Source organism: Urocitellus parryii, chromosome 1 (assembly GCF_045843805.1).
Source record: "Urocitellus parryii isolate mUroPar1 chromosome 1, mUroPar1.hap1, whole genome shotgun sequence".
Taxonomy (NCBI): Eukaryota; Metazoa; Chordata; class Mammalia; order Rodentia; family Sciuridae; genus Urocitellus; species Urocitellus parryii.
In genome coordinates this window covers 100,466,179-100,493,626 of record NC_135531.1, presented here as the reverse complement: position 1 = coordinate 100,493,626, position 27,448 = coordinate 100,466,179, and the positions used below count along the sequence as shown (strand labels likewise).

Below are 27,448 nucleotides of genomic sequence, written 5' to 3'. Positions count from 1 at the left end.
ACTAGAACTCTTCCAAGCATAAGCAAGACATAATGGAGTCAAGAAGACAAGATAACATAAAAAAATCAATTAACTATAAAATACCATATTAACAAAATGATATGATCATCAATAGATAACAGAAAAAGCATTGGACAAAATAACTGTCACAACAAAAACTCAACAAATTAGTTATAGAAGAAATATATCTCAAAACAATGAAGACCATATAAGACAAACCAAGAGCTAACATCATACCCAACCATATAAAGTTGAAAACTTTTCCTCTAAGATTAGGAACAAGACAATGTGCCCACTCTTCATCATTCCTTTTCAACTACTACATTCAGTAGAATGTCCTAGCCACAGCAATTAGGCAAGAGAAATAAAAGATATCCCAACAAGACAGGAAGAAGTAAAACTGTCTGTCTGTTGATAGTATGATCTAGATGAAGACTCCACCAAAAAACTATTAAACTGATAAAACAAATTTGGTAAAGTTGTAGGATACAAATCTAGATTAAAAGTTAGTAGCATTTTCACAGACTAACAAAAAAGAAAATACTTAGGTATAAATTTAACTGAGGAAGAAGAACCTAAATACTGAAAACTATAAATGCTGATGAAAAAAATGAAGAAAACACAATAAACTGAACAAAATCTTGTGTGCACAGATTGGAAGAATTAATATCGTTAAATGTACACACTACCCAAAGTGATCTACAGATTCAAGGCAATCCTCATCAAAATTCCAATGTTATTTTTTGCAAAAACAGTATTATTTTCAATACTTCAAATTCATGAGACCACAAAAGACTCATAAGAGTTAACCAATCTTGAACAAAAAGAACAAAGCTGGAGTCATCATACTCCCTGATTTCAAGATATATTATAGAGCAACTATAACCCAAGCAACATGGTACTGGCATAATAATAACAGGCACATCAACCAAAGGAACAGGGCAAAAAGTCCCAGAAATAAACCCATGCATTTATAGTTAAAAGTATCAAGAACAGACAACAGGGAAAGGACAATTATTTCCAATAATTGGTACTAGTTAAAACTGAATATTCACACATGCAGAGAAATAAAAATGGATGCTAGTCTCACATCATTTATTTAAAAAAAAATTCAAAATTCAAAACACCTGAAACTGTTATAACTCAGAGAAGAAAATGTAGGGGAAAAGCTCTACAGCACTGGTCCAAACAATTATTTTTTGGATATAACCCTGAAAGCACTAACAACAAAAACAAAAATAGACAAACCAATGGGATTGAATCAAACTAAAAACTTCACAGCAAAAGAAACAACAAATGAAGAAACAATGTGCAAAATGTGAAAAAATAAATGCAAACCACAGTTGGATAAATAATCCAAATATTAAGGAATTCAAGGAACTCAACAAGAAAAAAACAAATAACTAGATTTAAAAATGGGCAAAGGACATGAACACACATTTCTCAAAAGACATACAAATGGCCATTAGGGAACATGAAAAAATGCTCAGCATCACTAATCATTTTAAGAAATGAAAATTTAAACCACAGTGAGATATTACCTCATACCCAAGTATGACTTTTTGTGTGTGTCTACGTGTGCTAGTGATTGAACCCAGAGGTACTTTACCACTGAGCCATATACCCAGCCCTTTTTTATTTTTTATTTTGAGACAGGGTCTCCTCACTGAGTTGCTTAGGCTGGCCTTGAACTTGTGATCCTCCTGCCTCAGCCTCCTGAGCTAGGATTACAGATGTGTATTACCACAAAGGCCTAAGTATGTCTTTTATTAAAAAGATGAAAGAAGTCTTTTAGTGAGAATGGGAACTTTCATACACTGTTGGTGACAATGTAAATTAGGATAAGCAGTTCCTCAGGTAACTAAAACCAAAACTACCATGAGATTCACTAATCCCCTTTCTGAGTATATATACAAAGTAACTAAAATCATCATGTTGAAGAGAGAACAACTCTCCCAAGTATTCACTGCAGCATTATAACTAAGTGTTCATCAGTGAAGAATAAGAAATATAATATCTATGTAAATAAATATAACAGATACATGCAAATATATAAAACGAATAATGGTAATTCTGCCTTTAAAAGAAATGAAATCCTATCATTTGTAAACCTAGAACACTGTTAAGTGAAATAAGCCAGGCAAAGAAAAGACAAAAACCATATGATCTTATTTAAATGTGGAATCTAAAAAAGTTGAACTCACAGGAGACAACAGAATGGAGTGGTAAAGAGTGGGGAAGATAATGGGGACTTAGTGGGCAAAGGGTACAAAGTTTTAGACAGTGCAAGAATGAGTTTTGAAATCTGCACAGCAGGGTGACTTGTTAATAATAATACTGTATTACATATTGAAAACAACTATAAATTTGAAATGTCTCAACAAAAGAAATGATTATGCAAAGTGATGGTTATGTTATTTAGCTTGATTTAACTATTCTACATTATATAAACACAGTAAGATTACAGTATGCTCCACAAGAGTATACAAGTATGATCTGACAAATGAAAATAATATCCAATATGGGAGAGTGAAAAGATAAAAAGATAGGAAAGAAATATTTACAAATGCATATTCAGCCACTGTTTATCAAAAATCTAAATATGTGCCAGATAAATACTGTGTTTAGCACTGGAACTACAAAATGAGATGTTACTGAGTACACTTTTTTTTTTTTAAAGGACAAACACATAAACAAATAATTACATGTAGTAAATGCTGCAATGTGTATGCTAATCACAAGGATGATAAAAAGAACAATGAGATTAAATCTACCTGCGGGACAGGGAGTAGCCTCACAGAAGAGATTTGTGTGCACTCAAATGAGAAAGTGTGTCACTGTAGGAGGAACAGTTTGAAAGCATTCTTGATGAAAGGATTGCTATAAAACAATGGTAGGATGGTATGGGTCATTAGAGGACAGTTTGGCAATGTTGGAACTCAAGGAGCAACTGAGGAAAGCAAAGATGATAAAGTGGGGAAAATCAAGGAAAGCACTGCATTTCATATTATGCTAAGAGCTGCATTTGACCTGCTGTAAATACAGAGAACCTTTACCTCCTGCAAGTAATTAGGAGAATAACAAAATCAGATCTGCTTTTCGTGTGTGTGTGTGTGTGTGTGTGTGTGTGTGTGTGTGTGTGTGTGTTTTCTGGGGCAAACTCAGGGCCTTGTGCATGCTAGGCAAATGTTCCATGCACAAAGATTTCTAGGATAGCAATAAAGTAGATAAACTTGAAGAAATGTTAAAGGAAGAGAGAGAAATTTCAAAACTACTGGAATTGTCCAGAACATGGAAAAAAGAAAAGTTAGAAGCAGCAAAAGGAATAATAGAAAGAGTCCCATTTAAAGACAGAAAAGAAGTGCATGAATCAGGTGACAAGGAGAAGGCAAAATTTAACAGAGTATATTTATACAGCATAGCAGTCTGGGGGCATCAGTGTAGGGACAAAAAACCCTACATACCTCAACAACCCTGAGAGGTAAGGCAGAAGATTTCAAGAAAGTTTCAGGGTATCTCCTGGGGTCAGTACACCTCCAGTCCTACATCTCATACCATCTACATGTACAATAATTGATCATCACAATGATGACCCTAAATCATCAAGAAAAAAGTCCAATTATGTTCAGCATACTTTATTACTATGGCAGGTAAGTGAGTAATTAAGATGGCTTTCATCAATAATTAAAAAATAGAATTTTGAGACCAAACAATTATGAATTTTCATATATGCAAAACATCTAATTTCCAAATTTGTTAAATAACTACAGTTTCCCTATTCTACAGTGCTAATATCAAGTCTTTGATTTTTAAAGCTTTGTAAACAACAAATTATCTCTTGTAGTCAAAGAATGTTAAACATTCAAAATTAGGCAATATAACAGATTTCTGATATCCAGTACTTTAGAAGGGGGCGGGGGTTAACAAATACCATGTCAGACAGAAGAGCCTTGAAATTCTGGATAGCTTCTTCTCTTTTGTGTTGCTCTCGCTCTCGATCTATTTCTTTTGTTTGTTCCGAACGAGCTTTTTGAACCTCCCTTTCCCTTTCCCGAAGGCTTGCCTCAATGCGGGCTTGCCTTTCAAGTTCCTTTTCTTTTTCTGAGTCTAAATTCTGTAAAAGTAAAATTATATTATTTTCCTCACCAACTCCATCAAAATATGGTTTCACAGAATAATTAGCTTGCCAAAAAAAACCTTGAATCTAGTTTTTAACCAGTATCATTCCCAAATCAACTACCTGATTTTTATGTTAATACCAACATTTCCAACTTCCCCCACAAAACATACCGTTTAAATAGTTAAGAATTATTATTCAGTTATAACGGTACAAGTAAACACAATAACACTCCACTGTCATGTATAACTTAAAAAAAAAAACAAGTAAACACAATGGTTACCTTGGCTATTTTTTCAATGTACTGTTTGAAAAGGTCTTCTCTCATTGATGAACTATCCACTGCTTTGTAGCGTGGATCGCTTTCTACTTTGTCTTTTACTTTGCTCCACCGAGACTGACTGTCCAAGTGATGATTTGATAACAGTTCAAAGAAATCTGATTTAATCTATATTTTAAAACAAGTAGTGGGATGGGGGAGAATAATATATCATGATAAAATTATCATAGCTAAATATTTACAAGTAGAAAAAATAACATTTACTTACTTTAAATATGAGAATAACAACTTTAAAAATGCATTTAGAATAGACTAAATCTTAGTAAAAGAGGATAACAGAACTGCTCTTTTATTTAAAAAATAAAAATCAATAAGCATACAGACTCTCACTTAAAAATCTGTCAAATTCAAAATAAGTTGTATTTTATAAAGAAACAACTACGAAGAAATAAAACTTTTTTGTTTTGCTTAACTTTTGACCTCAGAACTGCCACTGTTTTCATGGAGAATATCAATGCACTCAGGCTTATGAATTGATAGCAAAATAACATCAAGTTGGCAAGAACAACATCTTAAAAACTGATGAATAAATTTTTCAATTATTAAAATAGGAGAACTCACTAAGCACAAATATTAAGTCATTACAAATATAGTGTTAAATGCCTAAAATCAAAATAGGGTAAAAATTTGTATTCTGGTAAAAAGAGCAATGTTTGTCCCTTGACATATAAGAAAATAATTTCTACATTGATCATAATTAATCCTTATCAAAAGAACTACTTTTAAATTTTCTGTACTTTTTAAGTGTTTGTCAAATACCATACTTAACTACTAAGTACCAAATAATATTAATTCTTAAGACTCTACTCCGAAAATATATTTATTTTTTAAACAGGAAGAAAAAGTAAAAGCATTTATTTTTACAAACTTTTGAAGACCTAAATGTTTTAAAAATTCAATCTTATTTTAATTACTTTGTATTCCTACCACAGATATGTTCCCAGTGTAGCCAAAATCTTTTCAACAAAGGATTCTGACTATGTCAAGACCCTCCCCACCATAGGGATTAAATATCTGCCTTTCTGCCTAAGGGAATAAGAAATTAGAAATGCAATCAGAATTTAAGATGTGTGTACAAAAAGAAATGAATCATTCCTTCTGCCTATTCCTACCCTATCAATCCCCCTTACAACCTCATTTCTCTTATTAAAGGAGGTTAAGATCCTTTCTGGAAAACATTTGTAAAGTTATAAGAAATACATCATCTACATCAGAAATATTTTTTAGAAGAGAAGAACTAATTAATTGTGGATCTCTCCACTGCTGAATTTGGCTCTTAATTCCATTTACATTAGTGAGTAATGTTCATAAACACAATGTTTCAAGACAGTTATTAAGAAAACACTCATTTGGGTTCTATCACAGTGCTTCCCAAATTGTCTATGGTGAAGGACATTTTTTAAAGCAACAAATATTTTAAAGCAACAAATTTTCAGAAGATACAAAAAAAAAGTGTCATAAAAAAGAAATACTTGATAGTAGTGATATAATTTCTATTCATCTTGTCTACTTTGTATGATGAAAACAAATTCCTAGATTTGTTTAAAAACTAAGTGCAAAATTTACAACACCTATGTTAAAACACACAATTTCTAACAAACAGGAATTTTTCTAAACCAAAGAAATTCATATTAACTTTGATAACCCTATAAAGTAAGGGTTATTATATAGTTTCTAAAAATTTATGATGTATAAACAAACCATAAGTAAAATTAAATTTTAACTTCCTTTCATTGGGAGAGATTATCATGGCAGGCTATAAGTGGCTTAACTGTGCAAATTATTTGAGAGCTGTATCAATGTTATAAATTGTCATTTACCATTACTTCAAGTCAAGATCCAGATATTCTCCCTGTTTTCTTCCCTATTACAAAATTATTTAACTTATTCAGCGGGAAATTTAAAAAAGAGAAAAATACCAACTTCATTAAAAGAAGATTAATTCCATTACATGTAACATCAAACGTGATATTCTAAAATGTATTTGTACCACAACCTTACAAAACTTGCTTATAAGAAAAAAGTAAACAAATAAACTTATAATCCCAGCAGCTCAGGAGGCTGAAACAGGAGGACTGAGAGTTCAAAGCCAGCCTCAGCAATTTAACAAGGCCCGAAGCAACTCAGAGACAGTCTCTAAAAAAAAAACCAAAAAACAAACTAACAAACAAACAAAAAACACACAAAAACTTGCTACTTAAGAAAAAAGAAAAACAGATTTCACCAGAAGTCAGTTAATTTTAAGCCTTTATAGACAATATACTTCATAAGAATATAAATAATAATGGAAGTCATGAAAGAAAAGTCATAAAATTTCATGTATCAAATATTCTCAGAATGTGAATATAAATATACTACACTTAAACCCTTAACAATTTCTCCTTTGATAGACTAGTTAGAATTGATTTTGCATTTGTTAAACTGGCTCAGATGTTTCCCTTTAGCAATTTCCTGATTTATTATTACTTTGCAATTAAAAAAAATAGATAATTTAATTATATATCATGTCTACTTAATTTCATTTTTTAAATTAACACATTCTGGGCAAAATTCTCACCATTTCATAAAGAAAAGTACTAAAAAAAAAAGTTAAGTACAGGAACTGAGAGAGTCTAATGTTATCATATAAAGATACCAATTCTTTCCTCACTAGGGAATCCCATAATAGTTTGCAGGTTAGATGACAACTGTTAGACTGCACTGATTAGCAGGCCGCACAGCACAAAACTGTAAAGTCTACCCACTCATTATAAAACAGAATATATAAAATAGCTACAAAAAAGCATTCACAGAAAGAAAATTAGGTTAAAAATGCAAAGAAACACATTCAACTTGTATAAAAACTATCATACACTATTAAACATTTAATTACTTGATTTTCTTTCAGGTTATTCTAGAAGTTAAATGCAACAAACTATTCATTAACGTTTCTTAATATAAGCTGTAATGTTTTAACTTCCCAGAATAAGCAGTGATTTTAAATGTCAAGAATGATTAGGTTCCAGAGGTTATTTAACCCCATTCATAAAACACACCAGGACGCTAAGGAGAATGGCTGCATGTTTTGATGGTTCACACACCACTGGTGCTCTCTCCCCACCAATCTGCCTCCTCAGTGGTGAGCCGCCTCTCTACTCCTGACACTGCTATCAAATGACATTTGGAATTTATTAATCTTTTATAACTGACCTTTACTTTTGATAAGCAATAATTTATTATGTAAGATAGGTTCACTGAAAGATTAGAAAGTCACTAAAATGCTATTTTTTTAGGGGGTAAAAAAAAAAAGATAAAGAAGTTCTTTGAAATTCAAATGTTGGAACCTATGAAGAGTTTTGAAATCTTAGCAGGCATTTAGCAGGTCCCACTGAGCAGGCAGTCCTAAAAGCCAATTCTGCACTTACCAGGCATTTTAGTGTTAATAAAATGTAAAGCAATCCTATATAGTTTAGTGAAACTACTAAAATAAGTATCACGGAAGTAAACTGATAGCACATATACATATAAACAATTGTAAAAGATAACTTAAAAAAACAATAAGCAAACAAAGGTCCAATTATTCATGCCCATAAATGAGGTTAGAAACAGCACCAGATTAGTTCTTTCCCATTCACATTCTCATAAACTGCACAGTGGAACTAAAACCATCTTACCTTCTCACCTCTGGTCTTCGAATCCTCTTTCTCTTTCTTCCTTGCAGCTGCCACAAATTCATTAAACAACGCTTCTCTATCTTTCATCTTTTCAATTGCTTTGAATCTTGAATCTTTAGCATGTTTGGCTGCAAATTCACTAAAAGTAACTCTGTAACAAAATGATAAGTGTGCTAACTTTGGTTGAGCTACTTCTGCGTGTAGAGAAGATATCATTTTCCCAGTAAAAATATATGCCAGACACACGAAATCCCAAAATCTACCTAAACAATGAATAATAAGACACAAAAAGAACAAGTAAAATGGGCTAAAGAGTGAAAATGCGGTTAGTAACCTTTATGCCATCAAGATGGAATTACAAATAGATATATACACACAAACTATTTTAAAAAGAAAAAAAAAAGAGGCAGGAGATCAGAGATCAAAGAATATCTATACTTCAACAGATTTAGGAGTTCATCTACTTTTACCCTAAAATGAAACCTGTTTCTAATCGTATGAAATAACTCTTACTGCATTAGCTTTCTTTCCTTAAATAACTATAACCCTGTACAAAGTGTGTGTATGAGGCAACTAATTTCTAGAGATCATCAGAAAACAAGAGAAGAGAAATTCACAAAACAAGTCCTATTGCCATTGACCCTCAGGCAGTTTTCCTTCCGTTTCCCAGAAAGCCAGACTGCAAGTGGAGCATAGTGGTCCCAAAGCTACAAGAGGAAAATATCTGAGTTTGGGTGCTAAAAGAGTAGAGGAAGAAACTATAAAGATTCCCAATGAAGCTGGGCATGGTGGTGCATGCCTGTAATCCCAACAGCTGGGGAGGCTGAGATAAGAGGATTGAAGTTTGAGGCCAGTATCGGCAACTTAGCGGGGCTCTAAATAACTCTGAAAGACCCTATCTGTAAATAAAACATAAAAAAGGGACGGCAATGTGGCTCAGTACTTAACAGCCTTTGAGCTCAATCCCTGGGACCCCCCCTCCCCAAATCCTAATGACTCCAAGAGGCTAAAGCAGGAGGATCACAAGTTCAATGCCAGAATCAGAAACTTAGCAAGATCCTAGATCCTACATGAAAATTAAAAAATAAAAAGGGCTAGAGATGTTTCTAGCTCAATGATACAACATCACTGAATTCAATTCCCAGTACAACAGGGGTTGTGGGGTGGAGAAGAGGAAGAGGAGAAGGAAAAGTTATAGAGAGAGTAACCCAGAAAAATCCCACTTAGGGTGACTTCTGAAGAGTCCACAAATAAAGCCAAACTGCCCAAGAGTTTGGACAACCAGAAAATGCTTTCCTACCATGGTGTCACAGGGTTAGGAGCAAAAAAGAGATAATAGAGATTCATCAGTGCTGGAGGAAAAACAGTAGCAAGCAAACAAAATACACAAAATATCCACAAGGGAGAGAGCTAGGAGGTTGAGAAAAACACATCTACCCTAACAAATTAAAGCCTAAAATTAAGGGGATACCTGATAATTAAAATGTCTGTTGAAACAAAAATTTCCACTCTTCAGCTGAAGACAACAGACTGAGTCTCTACATATCATTCACAATGTCAATATTTTCAATAAATTTAAAAAAAAAATCACAACAGAAAGAGACTTGTAAGCCATAGAAAAAAAATTTATGTTAGTAAAAACAGAACACAAAATGTCCAGATGCTAATCTAAGAAGACAAGTACTTAAAACGGCTATTTTAATAGCATTGGAAGAATTAAAATTTTAAAATAGGTTCCAACAATTGAAAATATGGTCTTAATAAATGAAGAGAGAGGAAGTTTCAACAGAGATATGAAAAATAGAAAACAAGAATTTAAGCTGCAAGGAAAAATGAACCTGATACGTCTCATATGAGAATAGATATGGTAAAATAAAGAGTAATTTACTTTAGGTTTAGATTAATAACTATCATCTAATCAAAAGAGATCAAACAAAAAAAGATTAGAGGGTCCTGTAAGATAATATCAAACACTTTAACATATGTGTAAATAGAACTCCCCAAAAGAGCAAAGAGTGAATGAGGGCAGAAAAAATACTAGCCAAAATCTTCCTAGATTCGATGAAAACATCAATTTACAGACCCCCAAAGTTCAGCAAACTCTAAGTAGGTTAAGTTATAATGTTAGGTGTTTTAAAAAAAATATGAACACTAGGCATTATAAACTTTCAAATATATTTGGTAGATATTTAAATATTTGAAGTATTCAATTTAAAAATAGTAATAATTTTCTAATAAAATACCCCATATGTTTAGCATATTTTAGAAGGAAAAAGCTTATCTTCCCCTTAAAAAACTATTCCAATGCAAAAAGAAAAATACACCCTTATATGTGTTAAAACAAAAACTGTTACAACTTATTTTTAAAAAATTATTTAAAAAATTAGCTGATTAGAATTTCAAAGTTAAGACATTAACTAAAAATTTAAAAATAGCACTCGTAGGTAACTTATTTTTATACTCTGGGTAGACAAAGCCAGATTATAATTATCTTTTGTATGAAATCAAATTAGTCACAATGTCAAATTGCATTAACTCAATATTTTGAACAGTAGAATATACTGCAAACCTGGTTTAAAAAATAAATATGCAGCCCTAATAAAATTTTAAAGTAAAACAAAAATCTGTATCCCAGAAAAGGGATAATAAAGTCCATTACATCTGTGTTCATATAAATTAAACACCTTGTTTTATAATTTTAAGATTAAAATAACATTACTATGTTTAAAGAATGAATCTTTTAAAATGCAAAACCAAAGTGTAGAAGTGGAATTGAATTACTTTATACATTACTTATAAAATAAAATATTATCTTTTATTATAACGGGCTAAAATGAAATCATATCATTAGATTTGTGTGCATATTTTTTTTAACACGACTAATACTTAATCCTGAAAAACACTACTTTAAAACACATGTTAAAACAAAATACTTTTGGGGGAAATGAGTGAGTTGGTGGTAGGGGTCCAGGCAAGATGGAAGTATAGTTGACCATAGCATACCTGAAATTTCCATTTAAAGAAAAAGACACAGAAGGAATAGGCACAGTTAAGTAATGCTCAGTCATTTTTTTTCCCTCGGAACAATCCCCAGCATTCTATATTTACTAGACGCTATTAAGACTTTTGTAAGAGTGGTCTTCCAAATCAAAGCAAAAAATTAATTCCATGGACAGTATTCTCACTTTTAAGTTCTTCCTTGTTTGCGTCTACTAACTAGAAATGGTCCTAAATCCATATGTTAGAATTAAATGTACCAAAGTAGAAATATAGCACACTATTTTTTTTTAATTTTCTGAAGTAATCTGCATTGTAGAGATACTTTAATAATTCTATCTGCCCAAAAATAACACCAGCAGGATACTATGATTTAATAAGACTTAGATCTACAAAAGGAAAACCTCTTTGGAGTTTTGATTCTTCCCAGACTCATAAAGAGTTTTAATAACTAGATCTTATTAAATCACTTGGAAATAAGCTACAGACGTCATATACCTTCATCTATAACTATTTCAGCATGCAACTCCTGAGAGTAAAGCTGTTTTCTACCATAACCACAATAACTCAGGAAAATTAAGAATTTTCAAATATAATTTAACATCAAACCTATATTCCAATTTCCTCAACTGCCCCCAAAATGTCTTTTATAGCACAGTCAACTATGACCCATGAATTTATCCTTCTAACTAAGAAAAAAATCAAGACCACTTGAAGAGTCTGAAACTCTACAACCCCCTGAAGAATATTAAATTCTTCATGGTCACAAATACTCTATTACTTTTATTTTCTGAAATTTATTTTAATTCCATAGGTTTCGTTTCACATTTCAAAAATAAAACTATACCAAATATATTATCTACAACACCATCACTCTTCCCTACCTCCACTAACAAGATGAACTTTTTATACACAGAGACTCCAGGATTCTACTCTATAGTTTTAGAAATTTTCCATGAGGATAGGGACGTAAAGCTCACTAGTACAGTACTTGCCTAGTGAAGTACTGGGTTTGATCCCCAGCATTGCCAAAACAAATACATAATTTCATAGCTAGGTGTGATGTCACACACCAGTAGTCCTAGCATTTGGGAGGCTGAGACAGGAAGACTGCTTGAACCCAGAGTTCAAGGCCAGCCTGGGCAACATAATGAAACCTTGTTCCAAAAACAAAAGAAAGGAAAAGAAAAATTTCTCTGTGTACCAAGGTATTCACAGCAACCTAATACATTGTTGTTCCAACTAATCCATAAATTAAGAATAATTCTCCCTACTGGTACTCTTCTGCACAATACTGGGTTCAGGTTAAAATCCTAACTTTACTACTTAATTTGATTTTCTTACCTTATCTGTAAAACAGATATGCCATAAGTATCTAAATATTGACTATTCTGAATATTCAATAAGATAAAAGATGTATATATGAAAATGTATTCTTTTAAGTTCACCTAAGCACATAGAATATTCAATAATTGCTTTAATTACTGTTAAAATGCTAGACATGAGTTTAAAATGTCTCATTTTCTTGATCCTTTTCATATATAACACACATTAACAAGCAATTTAAAATGTTATACAAGATAACGTAGAAAAAAACTTAAAGATGAAAAGTCCTTTACCATTTTAACTGAATCAAAATAATTTTTCTCCTCTGCAATTTATTATACTTAAAACTTTATGAAGATAAGAACAAATTTTATATCATTTACCAGTCCCTGGAGAACAATTTATTCCCAAAGGGAAACATTTAAATCAAAGGTAACCTCCTTAGGGCACCTGCAGGGGTCCTCTAAAGGATAGATTTTTTTCTTTCTTTCTATCCACATCCCAGCCTTTTTATTTTTGAGACAACTTGCAATCCTCCACCCTCAGCCTCTTGAGCCACTAGGCTTACACACAAGTGCCACCATACTTGGTTAAAGGAAACACTTTAAGAATAAAGATTAAAACAGTAGAAACCAAAGTCAAACACAGCTTTTCATGTCCAAATATCCAAAAGGTAGAGATATATTTTTAACTGATTTTAAGAGGAAATACATCGTTTGTTATTTAACAGTAATGAATCACATACCTTGGATTAAACTTTGCTTCTTCCATCATTTTTTTGAAATCTTCCTTGGCTTGCATTATTTTGTTTTTCTTTTCCCTGCGTTCCTCCTCTGCCCTGGTCTTTACATACTGATCAAACACCTATCATAAAAATATACCAATTTGACATGTCAGTCTTTTATACACGTAATTTAACTATCAAGAATGTCTTTGTCCAAGCTGTAATAGGAAAAAACCTTTAAATATAGGTAGCTAAAATCAAGTTATCTATGCAGCAAATTATGATCGTTTTAAAGATTCAATGAAATACTTAGCATACCACACTCTACTTAGGTATTCAGAAGGGGGAAAAAATGCTATTTAATTTTGGAATTTTCCCCAGTTACTTATTTTAATTTCAAATAATTTTAGAAGTATTAAAAGAAATCATAGTCCTTCTAATATCTTCTAGAAAAACAAAGACCAATAACATGGAACCTATAGTTTAATTTTATTTCAATGCTTCTCTTTAAGACTAGTTTCACCAAAATGAGTAATTAATATACTCTCCACTACTTAATAACATATCGTTGGTTACTTGTGAGGCTAGGGTGCGAGGATGATGAATCAATACAAGGAGAGCCTGGGCAATATAGGCAGACCCCACATCAAAATAAATAAAGTGCAATCAAGATAATAACTAGACGTCTAATTTCCACCTTCTTCAAATCCTAATAAAATTATTTATTTCTAAGTCATAAACCATAAAAGGCAGGGAAATAAGAAAGAGAAAGCCACTTGAGAAGTTGCAAAGCAAATGAGCAAGTGGTAAAGGATATAAGACCTGAGAGAGAGAAATGATCCAGCAGTCAGCGGGGGAAAGCCATTTATTTATTTAGTTATTTATTACAGAGAATCCTCAAACAGCTCAGAAACTGACATAAGTGTGGGTGTGGTACAGCTACAATAAGGAGTATCTGATGAAAGCCTGTTTAAGAAGCTATTCAATTGCTAGATCTCTTAACCAGCTTTAAGTTTCTAGACACTGCAGTTCTTAAACTCCAGTAAAAGACAAATACTATTCTCCAGAACAAAGGAGTGGCAAATCCTAGATGGCAGATTGTTTTTGTACAGTTCAAAAATAGTTTTTACATTTCACAAGGGTTAAAAAAAAGAATTTCATGACACATGAGGAGTAAATCCATATTTCAGAGTCCATAAATAAAGCCTTTATTGGAAAAGTCATACTCATTCCTTTACATGTATTTATGGGTGCTCTCACACTAAAATAGCAGATACAGAGTTGTGACAGAAGCGGTATGGTTCACAAAGACTAAAATATTGATTATCTGATTCTTTTCATTAAAAATTTCCTGGGGGCTGGGGATGTAGCTCAGTTGGTAGAGTGCTTGCCTAGCATGCACAAGGCCCTGGATTCAATCCTCGGCACAGCAAAAATAATAAAATAATAATAATAAAATAAATAAAAACTTGCTGAGCCAGTTCTACAAGTAAACAAAATCTCTCTGAATTGGGGAATCTTGTATTTGTAATGAGGATACCAGACCCAGAATGTGGGGATTCTCTAAATACATACCAAATATTAATAAAGTTCTCTCAGAACCAAAACAACAAGACTTGTACCCTTTTACTGGGATACTACTTACCAAGAAATGAACTAGATAAAGCTGCTCCAGGGGACTCTCAACAAACCATCCTAAATCACCCCACAGTAGTCTTTTCAACCTTGGCACTATTAACATTTTGGGGTGAATATTCAGCAGTATTTCTGGCCTCTAACCACTGGATGCCAGCAATACCCCTTCAGTTATGACAATCAAAAATGGCTACTACAGACAAAACTGCCCTGAAGCCAGCACATTGTAGTCAAAATCCCTAATCATGAGGGCTCATTCAGATGCTAAGAGCACCCAAAGATTCCATGGTCCTAATCTTGAGGTAAAGGCTATAGATATAAGGAAACATTAAAAACAGAGCTTTAGTATCAAAAACAACACCATAAAATGATTTAAGATTTAAGTTAAAAGGAAAAAAAAAATCCTAAAAACCTCATACAATTAAGACAATTGCAGCCATAAAACAAGATAATAAACACACAAACCCAAAACAAAACAAAACAAAAAAAACTCTTAAGAAACTAAAAGGGATGAAAAGAAAATCTAACTGAGAGTTGGGTGACAAATATAAGTTTAAAAAAAAAAAAAGACAGGGAAAAAAGATTTAGGAACTTTGTGGCACAATTTGGGAACAACAAAACAGAAAACCAGAAGGGGAAAAAAAGGAACGCAGGAGAACTTCCCAGAAATAGAAGATATGTTTCCATACTGAAAGAGCCCAGCACAATGGACTCTTAAATCAGGGCATATAACATAAAGAGATGTTAGAAAAGTAAGGAATAAGGAAGAACCTACTTGCTTACAGAGTAGGAAAAATAAGCAAAGGAACTGATAATGGGATGGCTTTAAAAACAACACTGAAAACTAAAAGCAGAGCAATATCTTCAAAGAAAAAAAAGATTACCAACTCCAAATTCATATAAACAAAGGCTTTATTAAATATGTAAGAATTCAAAAATTTATTTCCTTTGAATGCTCTCTTTCAGATATACTAAAATGAATAAAACAAAAAAGAAAAGGCTTATAATGTAGAGAACAAGTGACCGAAAAAAAAAGAGAGATGAAGGCAATCCTCAGGATATCTATATGGAGTCGTCATGCTGAAAGACAGCAGCTACAGAGTAAGTGTAGAGGGTAACCAGTTTATAACAAAGCTAGTCAGAAAGACAGGAGAAATGCTTCAGGTAATAAAAGCCCTCTTTTTTTTTTTTTTCTAACACAAAGTATAGAAATATCTGGCACTTTAAATATGAAGACAAACATCTTTGCATGAAGTTAAAAAAAAAAAAAAGTTTCCTTTAACATACCATAGGCACCTTTCCAGGTTAGTCTCAAATTAGTGTATAATCACCAATCTTTAAAAGCTGCACAGAAATACCTACAATTACCTAACCACCCCCTATTAGACATATCGGTAACTTTAAATACCCTCTAAATAAACCACTGCTACAAATCATGTGAAAGTATTTGTATGCTGAAGAGAGGGAGAAAGTTATTTCAAACTCCTTTCTCACCTATTCTTACTTACAAAGTTTATAAGAGAATGTTTATTAACTTTCTTTTGAGGTGCTAGAAAGAGTTCATATTCCCTCCTCTGGAATATCCCAGGCCAATGTTAGGAATCACTCTCTCCGAGATGTGCATCTTAAAGAAAATCAGAAGTTTTTCTTGTTTGTTTTTCAATTTAAAAAGGTTTTTTTGTTGTTTTTTTAGGTGTAGATGGATACAACACCTTTATATTTTTATGAGGTGCTGAGGATTGAACTCAGTGGCTCACACATGCTAGGCAAAAGCTTACCACTGATCTACAGCCCCAGCCTCAGAAGTTCTTTTAAGCTTCCAAGTTTCTCCAAATTATTTTTGACATACTTTCCAATATACTTGGCTGTATGTTCTTTATTTTAAGCAATTATTTTCTTAGAAATGTAACTCATGAGCAAAATGTTATAACACAGGGCATGATAGTGCACATCTAAAATCTCAGTGACTTGGGAAGATGGGACAGGAAGATTTCAAGTTCAAGGCCAGCCTCATCAACTTAGTGAGGCCCTAAGCAACTTAGTGAGACTATGTATCAAAATAAAAAACAAAAAGGGCTGCATATGTATAGCTCAGTGGTAAAGCACCCCTGGGTTAAATCAGAACACCCCCCCCCCCCCGCAAAAACTATAATACACACTGGGAGAGTCAATAGATTTATGGGCCTCAACAAAAATACATTAAATTCTATAGCACCTAGCCCTTAAAGGTACATTCTGGGGTGCTGGTAAAACTCTTATTTCTTGATCTAGGTGATTACATGGCAGATCTAGGTGATTATATGACAAGCTCATTTAGTGAAATTTCATTTAAGATCTTTAGACTTTTCTGTGTGTAGTTTTCTTAAGTATTTGTTTCCATTATTTCTCATATCCATTTCATTTATAATTTCACATTGATTTAGTGAACAATCATAGATGGACCATCCTGAGTAATCACACAGGTAATGTTACCATACCATAATATATCAACATTAAAAAGCTTGAATAGTACAGTATATTTAACTGTTTATTTTGATATAAGAAACTACTCATTTTAAAGTGTTAGCATAACTATTATCTACATCAGAATCTAAAATTCTGAACGGAAACAATCTCATTCTTTTAAAAATGTTATTCATTTAAAAGTTAAACCTAACAGACAAAAATATTTCTACCCTCTCTTAAGTGACCTTTTATCCAAAACAAGACTGAAGAAGTAAAACTGTATGTTAAAATAATTTTAATATAAAATACCTTTTATACTAATGCAAACTACATGTAAATCTACAAATAACTAGGAAAAGACAAATCAAAGACATTCCATTTTAGATTATGAAGCTTTACAATGAAATTACTTGTTTTTCAAATCAATGCACAAATTACAGATATGAAACTACAAAGTACAAATGGTTAACTTAGCCCTTTTTGTTTTTTCCTTGATTTTATATTTCTATGCAAATATATATATACACACATACACATTAATGCCAGATATTAACTTCTCTCCTTCCTTCCTTTCTTAAAAACAATACTGTTTTTAAGAAAAAAATGCTACCAGGCAAAAAAACTTTAGGTAGGGTTTTTGTTTAAAATAGAATTACAGGGCTGGGTTGTAGCTCACTGGGAGAGCACTTGCCTAGCATGTGTATGGCACTGGGTTTGATCCTCAGCAGCACACAAAAATAAATAAAGGCATTGTGTGCATTTATAACAAAAAATATTTTTTAAAAAATAGAATATACTTCTCAAGTATAATTCTATTATGGAGATAATCACCATCAGCTTGAAGAGGCCTTCAAATGGGTCAAGAATTTTAGTTCTCATATGTTACTTATGATTTCATTCAAATAGAAATTATAAATATGCAGTATCATGAAGAATTAAGTCACAAAACATTTAAAATAAGACTTGGGATATTTAGATTAGGCAGTGATTCAGGCACTATACACTGAACAATGGACAAAGCAACATTCCAGCCTTTATAGAATTTATATTCTATAGTAGGAGATATACATTAAACAATATAATTTTAGACAATTAGAAATGTGCCATGCAGAAAATAAAGAAGGCAGAGATAATACACAGACTGATCAAAAGGCACCTGGACAAGTACCTGAATGAAATGCTGGAGCTGACTATGCTAATACCTGGAGGAAGAACATTCCAGGGAGATTAAATAGCAAATACCAGAAAATTCTGTACTTATTCAAGGACTATCAAGGCTAATGTGGCTACAATGAATGAACAGCACTGAGAACATATAAAATGTTTTACCCTACCTGAAATGGAAAACATTAAGACAGTTTTGAGCAAGGGAACATTGACTACATTTGATATCACTTAAACTTTAAAACTAGTCTGGCTGGTGTGTCGAAAAAGAACTTTACTAAGAGGAGCAAGAATGAAAGTAGGAAAATTGATTATGGGCTACACAAATGATTAAGAGCTGGTTATAGTGGCTTCGATTAGGATGTTGGTATGGAAAATGGTGAATAAGAGGTTAGATTTAGAAAATGTTTTGAAGGTAGATTTGATGATATAATGGAAATGGGAAAAATAAAGAATGAAGGCTGATTTATAGGTTCTGCTAGGGCCATCAATTGGGATGAAAATGAGATGATCATATACAAACAGTATTAAAAACAAAAATGGGGGAAGAGGATATAGCTCAGTTGGAAGAGTGCTTGCCTTGCCTGCACAAGACCCTGGGTTCAATCCCCAGCACCAAAAAAAAAAAAAAGGCTATCAAGCTTGAAACACAGATGCAAATTTATAAATCTTCACTATCCATTGAAGTTTATGATTAGGCTTACATGCAAAAAACATACCATCTGTGTAAATTTTCTAATCATTATATTATACATATTAAAGATGAACACTAGGGCTATAGCTCAGTGGCAGAGCGCTTGTGTGAGGCACTAGGTTTGATCCTTAACACCACATAAAAATAAATAAAATAAAGGTATTCTGGCCATCTACAATTAAAAAAAAATTTAAAAAGATGAATTCTACTGTTACCAAAAGAAATTTCATAGCTCAACAGCACTATAGTTAAGTGGCTCAAAGATCAGCAATTCACAGAGATCTATGTCAGAATGATTCTGACAATTCAATAATTAAATAAATTGGAAGTGTGCAATACTTTAAAGAAAAAAGCAATCACCATGAGATAATACATGGAAGCTCAGTAATAAGGTAACTCTAGTTCAGCGGAGAGACTGAAGTGTCCATCATCTAAGATTAGGATGAAAACAGTTTAATAGATGCTACTTAGATCTGAACTTGTGTGTGTGGTGTATTTAAGACACAAGTATATGCCTTTGAGTACTATCTATATACATACACATGTACATACTGGTAAAGAACAATATCAATAAAAATGTTCATCGGTGGTCTAATTCTTGGCTAGGGCTATATATGAGTTTTCCCCCACTTTTTACTCATCTTTATTTTGCCATTTTCCTCCAAATTTGCATTTTTTACCCAATAAGAAGCAAATGAATAAAGCATTTGTAATAAATTTTAAAATCGCCTTACACATGTCCTCACTATGTATGTACCATAAGAACAAAATGTTTAAAAAAAAAAAAAAGAAGACGTCGTCCTGTCCATAAACGAAAAATTATCTGAGTATTTCTGAGGCAGAAAAGTCTACACAAAGGCCCATAAATGACTGTGTACTCAGATGAAAGACTATTTTTGAAGTACTGTGTTAGGGGAAAAAAAATTATGCTGTCAAATGACATTTACTTTTCTTACAATGTTATTTTCCTTTTACCTGTTTTCTTTCTTTAGGATTGAGAAGTAAATATCGAGGATCAAAAACTATCTTGTGCAACTCTTTCTCCCATGTTGAAAAAGCAGACACCTTTAAAATAAAATGTATTGCCTCATGATTAAGTTTGCTCTAAAAACATAAAGGTCATAATTTTTCTTGAAATCTACAGGACATCTGTTTATAAAGCAGACATAAAAACCAAACTGAAAGTTTCCATCACTAATAAATGACAAGCAGTGGGAGGCTAGCAATAGCAAATTTCCACACTAATTGGCTCTGAACATTTCTGAATTATATAGAAATAACACACACTTAATTACTCATTAAAACAACCACTACTGTGTGACATTTAAAAAAAACAGTACATCAGAAAAAGCCTTGAGGATTTGCATTTTGATTTCCCACACTATCTCCAATCATGTGAACAATGTTATGGTTTAAAATTGAACAGTCATACTCATTCAAATAAATCTGTGAATATAACCCAAATGTTGAATTTCTTTCTCAATTAAGTTTCTAAAAATATCAAAAAATAACAGTTCTCCTTACACCAAAAGCCACTCTGAAGATATTAAAGGAAGAATCATGTATACCTTACCTATCCGAAGTAGTCCGCCATTCTGTAATGTTAATACTCGTATATATTACTCACCAAAATTAAATGACCCAATAAATGTTAAATGTTATTTGTACTTAAAAGGACAGTAAAATGGGATTTAGTGAAACATGATATAATTAGCCAAGTAAAAGGCTGTTTCAAAGAACAGGTACAAATTAAGTTGATAGGGTTCCCTTAATCCCCCCCTACAACATGAGCACTAACCTTAGATTTGACCTTTTAGCAAGACATATTTATATTACTTATACAAAACAGAAATATCTCCCCCAAAGATTGTTTTCTGACCCCTCTCTCTAGCAGCATGTCCTTGAACTGCTTCATTCGGGCCTCCAGAGGGACAATGGCCCTTTCTCGGGCAGCTTTAATTTCAGCTTCCATGGCAGCTTCTTTCTCTGAATCAATGTCTTTATTATCATCTCGCCTATGAAAAATAAAACATAAGGCATCAACTGACAAAATATTAATAACAAATTATATTAAAATCTTAAAATCAATGGAATTTTCAAGACTCACTACTGAGCAGCATATTTTTGGCAAAAACAAGTTATATTGAGGGTTTAAAATGACTTCTAAGGGATAAACAACTTTTAATCTAATAATAAAATTACAAGTTTCTAATGATGTTATAATGGATGCATTGTTAGGAAAAAAATATATATATACCTTTAATGTGCGGTCTCTCCCTGATACTAGTTGATACAGAAAGTAAACTATCTTACAAAGTGGGTAAAAAAAACGTATATAGCATTGATTATAAACTATGTGTTAGACTCAAACAGCATAGGATGTAACTGTTTTAGTTCTTGAAATGTTATAGAAAAATGGTATTCTCCAAAATTTTTATATTATAAATTCATAAAATACTTCTAAAATCTAATAAAAACTGGTATTATGTCTTAGTAATCTCAAACATTTATTTTGAAAATAAAATATCTGCAAACTTGGCCAAGTGGATATGTGAGATATATACCTTACCTACCTGACATTTTTATTACTCACTTTCTGGGTGATAAGTTGAGATTTAAGTTGAAGGACAGGTCCCAGAGAGCAACATAGGCCCAGGAGTAGTTAGGTAGTAGTAGTAGGAATTAGAACTGTTCATCAATGACTTTTTAAACTACTTCTTGTTCCTCCAAAAATGTATCTCAGGACTAAGGGCAGGCCTGTTGCTCATGTGGTACTCAAGTAAAATTTTAAACATGAAATCAAGTCACCTCTCAACACATATTACTATGAAAAAGGCCTATTCATGTAAATAATCCAAAAAGGAATTCAATAACTCAGGTGTATTTGAACAAATCTTTTTTAAAAAATATGATCTGCTAAATATATAGCATTAACAAAGTTGATTATTTTTCCTATAGAAATCTACTGGTAATTCAAAAGCATGCTATATAGGAAACAATAGGTAGCCCAGGAGATTTAAATGGTACTAAGGCTAACCCATAAATATGAGAGGTAAATAACAACTTAGGGAATGAATCAAAAGTATAGAAGACAGAGTCCATGAACTGCAGGAACTTAGCGAGATAGTCTGTGACCTAAGATATGCACAAAACAAACAGGTAAAAGCAATTTGCCAAACAATATACCCTCTTAAAATAATTTATTTAAGAAGTATTTAAATAGTTAAAGAGTTAAGACATCCAAGAAATATAATAACTAATGAAAGTAAATAACCTTTATAGAATTATATTAAATGAAAACGTCACAATACAAACTATCACTATCTATCTCAATAAAAGAAATAAAAGAAAAACTAAGCCAGGAAAAATAGGCTTTTAGCTTTGTACCTAAATAGAGAAGCTCGGGCAATCCACATAAAGGACTTCTTTGACATTCTCCTGATAAAAGCAGTTAAAAACCTTACAGAGTTGTCTATAAGAACAAACAATTAAAAACAACCTAAAAGTTTAACATCATAGAAACATCCAAAATTATGGTATAAACAGAATGAATACAGTCATTTATAATAATTAAGAATACAAATGTCTTATTCTAGAATTATTTTTTTTTAAAAAAGAACTGATAACACATTTGGTCAAGAACTAAAAAGTCAACTGTAAAAATGAGAATAGCTGTGTCAAGGTGACAGATTAAAAGTGATTCTCCTTAATCTTAATTTCTTTAATACTGTTGCCAATAACAATTTTTTTTTTTTTAAAAAAGAACCACCCTTGACAGGGATTATTATACCCATTCCTTGCCATAATTTGGCTGCATTCAATCTGTCCTTTTCCAATTAGGACTATAATTATCCAGTCCCTAATAATGTATCCAAGCTTTCCTTTTTGCTGCTAAATAATGGTCCCATTCCCACAATACACACACACCCCTCTATCCAACCTTCCACCACCCTCCCACCTCCCATAATAGGTAACATTCATATTTCACCCAATTCCAGAGTACTGGCCAAGTACTGTTTCTAGCAATATTTTTTCTCTCAGAGTACTTTCTAAGCTCACAAACCTACTTCATACCAAGTAGTAATGACCAGACCCAAGGACTAGGTTAAGTCATGAGATAAACATATAAAGAGAGAGAAGTATGTCTATTTTTATGAAATCTCCAAAATGGTATTTGCTGGAATTTGTATGGGAAAACTGATTTTAATAAAATTTAGACATAGTGAATAATTCCTAAAATGCCACTGAGTTTCATAATACATATTGGAATAACCAATCTTCTCCAAATCTGGCAATAGAAAGGATACCATTTCTGTATTATAAAACAAAGATATTTAATATCAAGTCTAAGAGAGCAACGTGACTTCTGCCTCCTAGTAACACAAATATTACCTTGTGCCTTGCAATCACAAACTGATAACCTAATCAAAGTTAAAAGGTAAATCTATCTGGAATCACACAAACTATATATATTACTTACTTCCGCTTTTTTGCTTTGACAGGCTCATCTTCATTAATTTCTTCCATTAGTTCTTGTTCTTCTTTAACTATGAGACAAAATTTAATTAAAACTTTGAACAAAATAAGCAGGCAGTCACTGAATTATATAGGCATAGATTCTGCTAATCACTACCAGGACACTTCCTTTAAGCAGTTAAAAAAAAACTAATTTATAGGTATTTCACTCACTTGCACTCATAGAGAATTGCCACTTTTGGATGGACAGCATTGTTGGGGTTGGGTGCCCTGGCAAAAACATTTCAAATAGTGTTATAAACAGTTAAATACATACATTTCACGACCATTTCTTTAAAAACATCATTATTTGCATAAAACATCCATTTAATACCCATTTTTATAAAAAATCATTAAAGTATAATAATGGCTCTCTTTATCTTCCCTTTACATTCATATTGAAAATTTTCTTGTACAAAGCTTAGTTTTACAAATACATAAAAATTTCCCTGATTTTGGACTTATAATGTATTATCAACTAAATGAATCAAATATTTTGAAACAGACTCATAAAAGAACAAAAGTAAGTCACATACTTTCTTGGCATCATTTAATATTATGGTCATAAAATATTACTCTCATGCCTATAAAACAAACATTGCTAAAGGAAACAAAATAGGTGCCTAATACCTTCAGTACTAAATAGGCAAAGTTGCACTTAGTGGGAAATTACTAGTAAGCAGAAAATGTCCAAACCACATATCTAATAATACATGAAAATCTCTCAATCACTAGAAAGACATATATTAAAGAGTTGTTTTACTCATAGAATTAAATGATTATTGTGCTTCTATACTACATGAGGTAGGGGGAGTCTATAAAAACACATTCATACCAATACAGGCAAACTGCCAATAAGAAATGTACAAAAAATACACAATGAAAATTTTATAATTATTTGTACTCAATGTATTGAAATGTTATTTAAATGTTTAAAACAAGAAAATTTTAGTCAAATACTTTGTGCACTTTTTGATTACTGCCAAAAATATATATATTACTGGTCCCAAAAAGTGCCCAAAGGCTCATTAAGGAGTGCTTTAGTAGTAGTAATAAGCATAAGGCAAATAACATCATCTCCAGCATATCTACCTTGAACTAACTGAAAATAATGACAAAGGACAATAAGCTAAAAAAAATTTTTACAAAACACAATATTATCCAAATTCTTTGTATTTTTACCTTCATCACAGCAAACCAGCATAGCAATCTACTTTTAAAAATTAAATATTCCTAAAATATCTTCACTTTCTATAAAAACATTAAAAGAATATTAAAATTAGAGGAGAAATTCCTAATTGAAAACTCACTTAATTTCTTCATGTCTTCCAATCCTTTTTTATGAGGGGGTTCCTGAATAATTTTATCAACATCTGCCCTTCCAATCAAATCATCAGGTCGGTCCCACATAGAAAGACGAGTGGTAGGATTGTAAAAAAAGACCCGTTCGTCTCCAGTCCAAACCACACACCTAAGAATTGATTAAAAATATCATTTTATTATATCAAAGAAAATATTTTATAGCTAGGTTTTTTCATTTCAGCCCGTCAAAAGGAAGAGGGCAAGAACATGTTCCTCTTACTAACAGTTATTTACAGACAACCAAACAGAAAAGAGCTGCCTGGCTAAGGTAAACACAGCAGTGAAATATACTGGGGGTAAAAAACAAAACAGGAAGAGCAAAGCAATTTGTGATCAGAGTTTAGAATGCTTAGGAACTTGATTTAGCACTAAATTTGAGAGTACTAAATTTTAAACCATCACAAAAAATGAATTCATGGCAACAAATAATGCTATTAACCAGTTCTACAACTTAAAGAATAGAACATGGCACCCCACTTATCACATCATAGTCCCTAATATTTCTTATTATTGTTACTTATTATTATTTAATAATAAACCAAAATTACATATGCAACCTTCCCTGAAGAAGTGACTACAGCACACTGATCCTGTGTTTTATAACTAGGGAACTTCATAACCAGGAATTAAACTCGGGGGCACTTCACCACTAAGCCACATCCCCAGTCCTATTTTGATTTTATTTTTTTAAATACTTTTTTAGTTGTTGTTGGACACATGCCTTTATTTTATTTATTTGTATGCGGTACCAAGGATCAAACCCAGCACCTCGCACATGCTAGGCAAACACTCTACCGCTGAGCCACAACCCCAGCCCCTTGTATTTTATTTAGAAACAGAGTCTGGGTTGCTTAATGCCTCACTTTTCCTAAGGCTGGCTTTGAACTTGCGATCCTCCTGCCTTTAAATTGTAGAACCGCTTAATAGCATTATTTGTTGTCATTAAATTCATTTTTTGTGATGGTTTAAAATTTAGTACTCTCAAAATGAGTGCCAAATCAAGTTCCTAACACTTCCCATTTCTCCCCTTCACAAGTTCCCCATATGACAGTGGTCCTCAGGCAAAGCAGGCAGCTAGATATCCAACAGAAATGAAGTCCTTTGACCAGATAATCAAAATTTAATCAATAGCTGTCAAACCTAAAGTGACTAGATGTTCAAAAATAAAAGAATCTAAAGCAATAACAACAACTAGAATTATTGACAAGAAAAAAGACATTACGCTTGAAATGAATGACTAAATGGAAAAACAGAAGTTTTTAAAGAATCAAATGAAAATTTTAGAAATAAAAAATAATGGAAATTAAATTTTGATGGATTGGTTCGAGGGCAGAATGGAGCCAACAGAGTAAACCATGAATTAGAAGATGGATCAATAATTATCCCACCAGAAGAACAGAGAGGGGCAGGAAAGAATAAACAGAATTTCAGGAAACTATGTGATTGTAACAAACTGTTTAACAAATATCACTGGATCCCACAAAAACAGGAGAAAAAGATAAGGGGACAAATACAAAATCTTCTGAAGACACAATAGCTAGAAATACCTCTCAAATTTGGTAAAAGACATAAATATCCACATTAAAGAAGCTCAGCAAATCCCATTTAGGATAAACCTCAAGAAAACCAGTCCTGCATTACTTTCCTATGTTCATATATGAACACACAAACCAGTTTAACTCCACATTATGTACAACCCACAAGAATGGGAAGCTGTACATGTATGTATAACATGTCAAAATACACCCTATTGACATGTATAACTAAAAAGAACAAAAAATTAAAAATAAATAAAATTAGTCCTAGACACAAGATAATCAAACTGATGAAAATAAGGGGGGGAAAACTTTGATAGCAATAAGGGGGGAAAAGAGCACAAATAATACAAACTAGGAAATTATTCCAATGATCATGGATTTCTTATTAAAAAATAGGGGCCAGAAAACACTAAAACATCTTTAAAAGTTCTGGAATGAAGAATTACCAACCAGAACTCAACATCTAGCAAAAACATCCTTTAGAGATAAGGGCAAACAAGATACTTTAGATGAAGAGATCAAGAGATTTCATCTGTAGAAGACCTGTTTGACAAAAGTTCTTCATGTTGAAAGGAAATGACATTAAAGGAAAACCTGGATCTTTAACAAAAAAAGGAAAAACAACAAAAATTGTAAATATAAATGATTTTTTCCTACATTCTTTAAAATATTTTGTGGCTGGGTTTTCATCCATTTAACCGTCATATATATACCTACAACTAAGATCAGTGAGTATAGGTTAAAAAAAAGAAACTGAAACCAAGGTTTCCATTATTTTATGGGACATGGTACAATATTAACTCTAAATAGACTGTGGAGATTAGGTATGTATAATTCCTAAAGCAACAACTAACACAAAAATGCAAAGAGGAATCACCAAAAATCCAAAACATTAATTACATGAAATGCTATACAAATTCAAATAATTCAGCTGAAAA

The 27,448-nt window shown here is 32.2% G+C and overlaps 1 protein-coding gene across 6 annotated transcripts in view; it reads right to left on the bottom strand.

Moving 5' to 3' along the window:
- Tcerg1 (transcription elongation regulator 1) overlaps positions 1 to 27,448 on the bottom strand; it is a 65,140-nt gene that overhangs the window by 5,255 nt on the left and 32,437 nt on the right. For 4 of the 6 annotated variants that reach the window (XR_013343992.1, XM_077801018.1, XM_077801011.1 and 1 more), the window contains 10 exons: positions 24,921 to 25,081; positions 23,785 to 23,841; positions 23,576 to 23,642; positions 22,483 to 22,533; positions 20,975 to 21,110; positions 20,071 to 20,160; positions 13,179 to 13,297; positions 8,111 to 8,261; positions 4,401 to 4,565; positions 3,932 to 4,114 (listed from right to left, as the gene is read on the bottom strand). Coding sequence is in view for 5 of the 6 variants with exons in the window: in XM_077801018.1 (XP_077657144.1) it covers positions 3,932 to 4,114; positions 4,401 to 4,565; positions 8,111 to 8,261; positions 13,179 to 13,297; positions 20,071 to 20,160; positions 20,975 to 21,110; positions 22,483 to 22,533; positions 23,576 to 23,642; positions 23,785 to 23,841; positions 24,921 to 25,081 (1,180 nt within the window). In the remaining variant the exon portion in view is untranslated. The remainder of the gene's footprint in view (positions 1 to 3,931; positions 4,115 to 4,400; positions 4,566 to 8,110; positions 8,262 to 13,178; positions 13,298 to 20,070; positions 20,161 to 20,974; positions 21,111 to 22,482; positions 22,534 to 23,575; positions 23,643 to 23,784; positions 23,842 to 24,920; positions 25,082 to 27,448) is intronic. The other 2 variants (XM_026384355.2, XM_026384357.2) reach the window with 1 other exon arrangement.